General features: G+C 46.0%; 1 protein-coding gene across 1 annotated transcript; it reads right to left on the reverse strand.

The window, feature by feature from the left end:
* Positions 1–2,884: 2,884 nt before the first annotated feature.
* On the reverse strand, positions 2,885–8,962 carry Saysd1 (SAYSVFN motif domain containing 1). The gene is made up of 2 exons (XM_021182283.2): positions 8,670–8,962; positions 2,885–3,426 (listed from the first exon to the last, which is right to left on the reverse strand). The coding sequence occupies exons 1-2, from the start codon at positions 8,877–8,879 to the stop codon at positions 3,070–3,072; spliced, it is 567 nt and encodes a 188-aa protein (XP_021037942.1). The 5' UTR covers positions 8,880–8,962; the 3' UTR covers positions 2,885–3,069.
* Between the last annotated feature and the right edge of the window lie 908 nt (positions 8,963–9,870).

Here is a 9,870-nt window from a genome sequence, read left to right on the forward strand (position 1 = left end):
GATACAATTCACAGAGCACATGAAGCTCAATAAGAAGGAAGACCAAAAGTGTGGGTACTTCTTAGAGGGAGAACAAAATACTCACAGGAGCAAATATGGAGATAAAGTGTAGAGCAGAGACTAAAGGAAAGGCCACCCAGAGACTGTCCCACCTGGGGATTCATCCCATATACAGTTACCAAACCCAGACACTATTGTAGATGCCAAGAAATGCATGCTGACAGGAGCCTGATATAGCTGTCTCCTGAGAGGACCTGTCAAAGCCTTACAAATACTGAGGTGGATGCTCGCAGCCAACATTGGACTGAGCACGGCATCCCTAGTAAAGGAGCTAGAGAAAGGACTGAAGGAGTTGAAGGGGTTTGCAACCCCATAGAAAGAACAACAATACCAACCAACCAGACCCCCTAGAGCTCCCAGGGACTAAACCACCAACAAAGGAGTATACATGGCTTCAGCAGGATATGTAGCAGAGGATAGCCTTGTCATGCATTAATGGGAGGAGAGGTCCTTGGTCCTATGAAGGCTTGATAGATGCCCCAGTATAGGGGAATCGAGGGCAAGGAGGTGGGAGTGGGTGGGTAAGTGGAGGAACTGGGGGGAGGGAGAAGATAGGATAGGGGGTTTCTCAGAGGGGGGAACCAGGAAAGGGGATAACATTTGAAATGTAAATAAAGAAAATATCCAATTTTAAAAAAACATTCTCCCAGGTAACTAATTCTTAAAGAAGTCCCTGAGCCTTGTAACTGAATTCTTCTTTGAGGTCAACAGAAAAAAGCCATTTTTATTTAGGAATAAATGTGGCCCTGCCAATGGTCAGACAAGGCCAATTACTGTGACAAAGAGCAAAAACAATGTGCCTGTAAGATGCAGAAGGTGTCAGAAATAACACTCCCACATGCAACTACTACAATGACTGGGTCTCTTTCTCTGATCGCTGAACTGCCCTTAATGGCAGTATTATTTAGGACTAGGGGAAGAGAAAATTCTGAGGTCAACAGGTCTAAACTCAGAAAATCAAGACTATCAAAATAAAATAAAGCTTACTGGTCTGACAAGAATAGCAAATACACAGTCCTTGCTTCTCCTCCCTGCAGGCACATAACTGGCTCACATCTCACTCTTCCTAGAATACAAAGCCAGTACACACACCCTGTGGGAAGAGGTGAGCAAGAATGAATAGGGTCATGACTGGCAAGAGGTCTGCACATTTCCTGTCATATCCAAGTACCGAGGAGGGTAATAACAGTCCAAAAAAGCAGGTGAATTTAGATGAAAACTAAGAATCTGTTTCATAAGTAGAATGTATAAGGGAAAACCAAAGAATTGACAATAGACCTCTATCTATCGTTTAATATTTCACAGATATTAATGTTACCTTCAGGAGCTGGGTCGATGGCTCGGTAGTTAGGAGAGGATCTAAGTTCTGTTCTGAGCATCCTCATTGGGTGGCTGACAACAGCCTGTAACTCTGACTTGCCTCTGTGGACACCGGTACACACATATGCATTTACACACATGCGCACGCACGCACACACAAAGTTACTTTCATAAAGTAAGAATTAGAGCTTAACTCCGAAAGTGAAAAACCACTGAAGGAGTCAGTAAGTTTTTTCAAACCTTAAGTTTGAACAAAATTAATCTTTTTATTCATCAGAATGACTCACAGAAAAAGTATGTGTGGCCCAATTCCAATGAAACTAAACTCCACTGCTGTACTGGAAGAAGAAATAACACCTAAGCCAGGCCCAACAGCTGCTACCTATACAACTGCTAACTAGAGCCCACAGACAGAAACATACAGGGTTCTACGGCAATTGGAACATGAAAAGCAAGGGCCCAGGAAAGTAACTCCATTGAAAGAGTGCTCACACAAAGCATAAAACATCCCAGGTTTGGTCCCCAATATATAAACCAGAACCACAAAGTGAGTCTAAGACCAGTCTGAGCTACAGGAGACCCTCTCAAAAATATCTAAAAGAAAGTGAGACAAAACCCAAGCAGTAAAACTAGAATCCTGTCTCCTAGCCCTTCCCTCTACACACACTCAAGAATTTCTCTTGACGTACAAATCATAAATAACCTCTTATCAAATTTCCAATATGAGGGCTGGAAAGATGGCTCAGCAGTTAAGAGCAGGCTGCTCTTGCAGATGAGCCAGTTACCAGAACCCACACCCATACAGAACTCCAATTCCAGGGGATCTGACATCCTCAGGCACGTGATACAAACATACACATGTGGACATTCAAACAAATAAAATATTTTTGATCTCCACTATTGACTTGGTCCTGTTGAGACTGTTTCTCTTCTCTCAGGTTTCCTGTCTAAGTAGGGGCAGGGTTAAGGGGAAAATGAGAGATGGTCACAGGTAGTGTATGGGGACCTGCTTATAGGATCTTAAAGACATTTTATATTTCAATAGCACTGATGACGGAAAAGAGAAACAAGACAAAAACAAACAAAAATTTCTAAACCTTACAACCTAAACCTTTTGAGAAAATAATTCTGAAAATATTTTTTTGAAGGTTAGAGAGGTGGCTCAGTGGTTGAGAGCATTTGTTGCTCTGGCAGAAGACTGAGGTTCAGTTCCCAGCATCCACATGGTGGCTTACAACCATCCCTAACTCAGGTCCAGAGGATCTGATGCTCTCTTTGGAGCTCTGAGGGTTCCAGGCACACACATGGTACACCTATATACATTTGGACAAAGCATTCACACATGTAAGGTGGGGGGCAGACCAGTTTCCCTGGCCTGGAACTTAGCTATGTAAATATTAAAATATTTAAAAGGAGCCCCAATGTGCCTCCTCCTCCACCAAATCACTCGGTAAACCAAAGAACCTCACAGTGTATCTCTAGCATGCCAGTATCACCACTCCAATAATGAGACAAACCGGCTTCCTGCTTTTATGGCTTTTATATACAGCACCAGCCCCACCCTGAGTGTCCTTTAGAGAAATTCACCTAAATCAAAGTGGAGTTCAAAGATGAAACTGCAGCAGGTCAGGGGGAAAGTGGAGGACATGACCACCCTGCAAGCTGTCCTTTGTCTTCTAAAGTCCATGTTCAAGGATAGGAGGAACAGCTGGGGCTGGTCCTACTTCCCTGAGGGGGTCTAAGCTGTAACTCTTGCTCCAGCTGCTCAGCAGTCAGCGTGCCCTGGATGGCTTCACAGCCCGGGTTGAACACAGAGTAGGCGCTCTTCTCCCCTTCTTTCTTCTCCTCGGGACCCCGAGTCCCTACATACATCCAATAGAACATGGACAGGACAAAATAAGCCAGACCAAATTCCAGTTCCACAAACAGTCCCAGCAGGACCAACCAGAGGAGAACCTTCAAGAAGGTGATGTTAGTCAGGAAAGACTGGCGGCAGGAGGAAGGCAGAGGAGCTGCTGGGCTCTCAGGGGGCTGCTGGCCTGCTTCCTAGAACACAGAAACAAACATAAGTAAGAATGGGGGAGAATGGAGCCGAGATTACTGGACTGTTAGCCATGCCTAATGTGTACCCCCAACAGAACCTAAGCAGGAGCTGATAATGCAGCAGCGGCAGTACTGTCTCCCACACAGCCATGGCAACACACGTCTGCTGATTTGATGAGATGGACTGAAACATCCAAGGTAACTCAGTCCTAAAATGGAGACCATACCCAAAACAGAAACAAAATTCCCTTCCACACGCTTACAGAGTAAAAAAAAAAAAAAAAAAAAATCAGTGATATACCATTGCCCGTCCTATCCCAGTCCTCACTGATCATCCCCAGGCATGGGATGCATCTTCTAACTAGACCCCTTGTCTCCTATCTCTCTCCAGTCTCCAAGCCAGCCTGTGTACAACTGAGTGCTCAATGAGTTCTCTAAATCACTATCACCTTGCAACACACACATCTTCAATAAAATCCCATTGCCTGCATGTTAAAATCCAACATTCTTACATGGGAAGACAGTGCCAGATGCTAAGGGAATCCTTTGGTGTATAGGTGACTATAGGAGCTTTACCTGATCTCCACTATTTTCTAAGTTTTTTTTTTTAATGTTTTTGCTTGTTCCTTTGTTTCTTTTTATGTGCACTGGTGTTTTGCCTACATGTATGTCTGGGTGAGAGTGTCAGATCTTGAAGTCACAGACAATTGTGAGCTACCATGTGGGTAATGGGTCCTCTGGAAGAGCATTCAGTGTTACCCACTGAGCCATCTCTCAAGCCTCTATTTTCCAAGTTATTAAGAGTCTCTTTTTGACACAGAGCAAGAAATGGGTTATATACTGTAGCCTGGCACATGGGTGCAATGGGAACAAAGTCAGCTTTGCCTGCCTGGAAAAGTTCTCTTACATTGCAAATTATTCTTCAACAACTTTTAAGGGGAACAGGATCGTATGTTGATTGTACTGTCCAAGAAAGGTCATGACTTGTGTCTTTAAAAACAAGAGCCTACAGATTTCCTTCCCTTTTGATTTAACGAGGGGCCTTGGGGGACAGTAGGGCAAAGGGTTGGGAGATGGGAAGAGTTATGGTAAACAAGCTGTCAGAGGGACAAACATGGGGGCATATATGGAAATTCCTGACTGAGAATTGTATCTAGTATTGATTCAGTTTGCCTTTTCAGCGATAGCCATGTGCAGAAGCATTTATGGTTGTATGTTGCTCATAGCCATGGCTCAGAGAACACATTTCCATGCCTCCAGTAGCAAGCTGCTTCCTACCTGAGGACCCTGTCCAGAAAGAGACAGAGACAAGATGCAGAGACAGACATATAATAGAAAGCAATATGAAAGACTATGTGTGTGCATGTGAGCACACAGGAAAGATTGATATCAGGTGTTATTTCAGTTGCTTTCCACATTTATTTTGGATACAGGGTCTCTCACTGAACCTGGATATCACCAATTAGGCTAGACTGGCTCTCCATGGAACTCAAGGAATCCTCCTATCTCTGCCTCCTCAGTGCAGATTATGATTCACCAAGTTTGGCTTTTTAATGTTGGTGTTTCGGATTGAACTCAGGTCCTCAAAGGAAAACATTTGAGCGGTAGGGCCCTTTGAGCCAAGGTTGAGAGATCCAGAGTTGCAGACCAGGATGGAGAACGAAGCCCTAGGGCTGAATTGCTGTACTAGGGGCTTGCCTAGAATAGAGTCAGAGAGAGGAGCAAGTTCCCATAGGATTAAACAGTTATAAACCTTTTAACCACAATGTGACAGAAAGTCATCATTTGCCAGACTAGTTTCCTCTAAGAAAACTTTGGGCAGAGGGAGATGAATAATATCTCCAAAGAATACTAAAGAATAAAAGAAGAATTGTTATACCAGGGCAAGCCCAGGAAGGGTAATAGTCAGTGGAAATAACCCTCAAGCCCAGTTTCTTTAGAAAGGCAGAGTGGTTAGTGCAGTCTTACACCAGCAGCTCCTCTCACCAACCTCTGGGGTTTTAGAAAGGAAACTGTCTCTTGAGTTTGAGCTGCTCTGGACTCAACTCAGTGACTTCATATTCCTTTGGAAATGAGGCATACAGTCAAAAGCACTTTGTGTGGTTAGACATAGTAGGTTTTTAACTGGAGCAGGGGAGAGGAGGGGAAGACAAGAGGGAGGCTGTGTTCCCAAGCCTCTGTTTGCTGATGCCTAATCAATAGTTATCCAAAGACAACGGAGTTGTACAAACAGTACTGAAGGAAATGGATGGCAGAGTGTCTGCAAGTGGGAAACCTGAATACTGCAGAGAGAACTATAGAGTCAAACTGAGCAACCATATCCTCTTCCTAATGAAAAGAAAATTCCTTGAACTGGATACTGTGCAGTTTGGGGGACAGGGGGCATTGGGAAACCAGGAATGTTAAACACGCAGGGGTGTCTCCTCAGTGGAGGAAATTTGAGACTGGATATTGTTAATGACCTGGTGATCTTCTGCTATCTATAGAGACAGACCTCACCCAAACCCCAGAATGATTCTTCCAGACTCTCGCTCCCATTCTTAGAGGAGCTATCACATGTACTTTATAGCCTGCTGACCGCTATGCTACCTGATCAGAGGCCACACCAGATGCTAGGCCATTAAGCTATAGAGCCCATCTTCAAGGTCACGTGTACTTTGCAAAGGAATTTCTAGGTAGTGGCACCTGAAGCTTTATTGTGCACCTAGACTTACCTCTTAGAAATCCTTTTTCAAATTCTATTGTGTTTAAATATGCCCATACTATATGGCCTAGCATCAGACTCTCTGAAGTCTGCTCCAGGTCAATGAAATCAATCTGAATCAAGTTTTCATTCTCACCTCTTTGTGGTTCCTTGAAACCTGCAGGGAACAAGGGACCCCCCTCATGCAATAGATCAACTTAAAAGAAATGATTTTAATGTGAGCAAGATTGGCTACTCTGGTTTAATGTGATTTGGGGGTAGAGTGGGGTCTTTGTTTTCAACATGGTTTCTTCCTTATGTAGCAGTCCAGCTTCAAGTTCTGCCTCCCTCAGACTCCTAAGTGCTCTGATTACAGGCATGCACCACTACTCAGCCATTTTATTGGGAGGCAGGCCTGAGGATGGAACCTAGGGAAGTGAACATGTTAGTCAAGTCCTTTGCCACTAATTTATACCCCTGCACTTGTTTATTCATGTTTCCATTACCTTTTTGGCGGTGCTGGATATCAAACCCAGTACATCATACATGCAAGAGAAGAACTCTGCCCCTGATCTACAACTCCAGCTCATAAAACTTTCTTTTAAATTTTGGGACAGGGTCAAAGTCGAGCCTTGAATTCACAATCCCCTGCCATAGCCTCCTAAGGAGCTAGGATTACAGTCCTTCCTTACTAAAGGAAATCCCCCACCCCTAAACCAAGGCCATAAAACAGGGCAAAGACTCCAAAATGCCTGCCACCCATAATTTCCAGAAAGCAGTCCACCCCCATTAACATGTACTGGAACTCTGGAGGTAAACCAAAAAAGGCAAACTGACTTATCTTTCACCTGCTGCCCAGAGGTTAAACAAACAAACTGACTCATCTCCCACACTTATTTCAAAAAGCAGTTTATCCAGAAAAGCAGTTTCTGGGTCTGGCAAAGCCATGCTCTTCCCGTCCCTGATCCTACATGGCACGTTCTCCCGTACCCTCAGGTACTGATCAACAGGGTTTGGGTGTGCCAGCCTCTCAGAGCAATAAAAGTCTGCTCTGTGTAGAGGTCAGACTGGGTCTATTCTCTGTTTTCCTCATTTGACTTTTTAGAGACCCAGCCCTCTGTATGTATTTGGCTCTTGTTATGGTTCCAAGAAACTAAGGCCCTGTGACTGCTGAAAAGCATAGTGTGCTGGTTCATTTCTTGTCAATTTGACCCAAACTAGAGTCTTCTGGGAAGAGGGAATCTCAATTGAGAAATGAGAGTGCCTGTAGGCAAGTCCATAGCCTGTAAGCTAAAATAAGCCCCTTCCTCCCCACATGGCTTTGGTTATGGTGTTTATCAAAATAACAAAAACCAAACCAGGACACAGATTTCCTCCTTGGAGTATTTCATATTTCCACCCAGGAATTCCAATCTCACAGGCAAGTCCCTTTGCCAGGATACTCCTGTGTGGAACTATATGAAGCCACAAAGAGATTCGAATGGGCTATCATACTTGTCCAAATTATTTCCACCTAGATCACTCACAATTGAACTTGATTACCCTTCTCTAGTCCAAGAGGGGCCTATAAGCCTAGGCACATCACTACAGGCAGTTACAGTGGCCACACTTACACAGTCAAACCCCATTTTGCACAGGTCAGACCCTGCTTAGCTTCAGAAATCAAGTTGCATTCAGAACAGTATGGCCGTAGTCTCAAACCCCTTTTTGTTTCCTGGTCCAAATCCCATTTCTAAAGTACAGGCTACCCGAGACACTGGCTTCCCATACCCAAGGTGTGAATAAAGTGCAGCCTTAATTACTGCCACCTCTGAGCCATAACTAGTAAGGCCTTTACCCCCTCACCAGCCGTGGATGCAGCTCAGTGGTTTCAGACCCCAGGACAAGGGGCTGAGGTGCATATTTTACACACCAAGCAAACCTGGCCTCCAGGTTCTCCAAGCATCTCTCAGTCCCTACCTGGCATACCCTACCCCCAACCCTGAACTTTCCAGCCCACAGGCTCTTTACTATATAACCCAGACTTTTTTTTTGGGGGGGGGGGTTCTCTCTTCCTCTTCTTCCTTTTCCTTCTCTCTTTCTCTTCTCCCTCCCCTCTGTCTCCCTTCTCATGGCGACTTCCCTGGCCTCCTTCCTAGGGCCAGTGAACTCATCTACACAAAAGCAGCTTCCCGATAAACCTATATATATATATACTAATCTGGCTTGAATTGGCTTATTTCACCAGTGGAGAAATAACTTATCAGTTTCTCAAAGCCACGCATCCCTGTCATTAACTCGCAGTGCACAACTGGAGAGCAGAGATGTTTCTTCAAGCTCCCTAGACCTTCGCTTTGTTTTCAACTAGTGGCTGCATAGGATTGTCTGGGACGGAAAACGTCAAGGCCACGTATCAAGTGCTGATACACAGAGCGGAAATGCGGTGTCCAGCCACGAGGCAGGCGAGGAGAGAGCGCACAGGACAAGGGCCTCGAGCACCAGATATCCTGGGTGTGGCTTGGGCAGGCAGGGGCGTGGCCCCCGCGCGGAGGCGGAGCTTCAAGGTGCAGGCCTCTCTCCTCACCTGAGGCTGGTTGGGCTGAGCCTGAGCGATGGCGGGGTTTGCTTTCCGTTTCAGGAAGCGTGTCAGCCAGCCCGTGGCTGTCTTTGGGGTCGCCGCCGCTGGCTCCGCCTTCGCTCCTGAGGTCTGCACGCTCTGACTGGACGTGGAAGGCTGGGCTACCAGACTGGCCCGTTTGCGGGCCTCCCGGAACTCGGCTAACCGCTGTTCCATGGCGCGCACCCGCCCGCTCTCCGGCGTGTGTCCAGGCCTGTCCTCGGCCGCCGTGCGCCTGCGCAGGTGGCCCTTTGTTGCGCCTGCGCGTAGCATGAGCCCGGGTCGGAATTTTCCAAGGCTTTGTGACGTCCGGTGACCCTCCTGTACCTGGAGCGGTCCTCGGTTCTCGGTGAACTGAGTGCCCCATCTCCTCCGGCTAAAAGGTTGAGTTTAAAGTATGAGAACCGTCAGATGGTCCGGCTCTTGCCCGGGCCGCAGAACTCAGTTCTGACATGTTTGCTCCTCACCTTAGCGCACTGGTCCCCACTGTCAGGTTCAGGGAAGAACGCATGCGGGGAGCCAGTGGTCAGCACCGCAGAAAAAGCGTCTCGGGACGCGGGAGGAGGTCTGTGATCTCTGGGAAGGTTACCGTGTCAGGAAGGCAGGATGCGTCCTACCTTCTAACTCCTACTGCGGTCTATCAGTCTCGCTGGAGGTGTTCACACCTCCATTTTCTTAGCATTTAGTTTGCTTGCTACACTAGAAAGATGCATTGACTAGACAAGAAATGTAAAACGAACTTACTGAAGTAAAACTTAAAATACACAAATCTAGGGTGGAGAGGGGTGTCAAAAGATTTAAAAGCTAAGGATAGGAGGGAGCCAAACAGAAGCAGTGTCTTCTGGCCATCACAGGATCACTCTTGAACTCCCAACAGCATGTTTGCACAAAACCAAACTACCCAACCTTCGCAAGCCCCCACTCCTAACTGGGGAGCTACTTATGGGTGATGTTTTCGGGCGGGGTAGAGAGAGTCAGTTTCATGTAAGCCCTGGTAGATCAATCACATCCTGGTGGATTGCCCCATACCCATGAATGGGAATCTGTGGACTTCTTAAAAAGTGAAAAAAGAACAAGGTGCGAGGGGGGGTCAATGTTGGAGGAGTTAGAGGAGGAGAGTGAATATGACCAAAACATAATAAAAATATATAAAATCTATAAATCGTAA

The sequence above is a fragment of the Mus caroli genome, chromosome 14 (assembly GCF_900094665.2).
Source record: "Mus caroli chromosome 14, CAROLI_EIJ_v1.1, whole genome shotgun sequence".
Classification (NCBI taxonomy): Eukaryota; Metazoa; Chordata; class Mammalia; order Rodentia; family Muridae; genus Mus; species Mus caroli.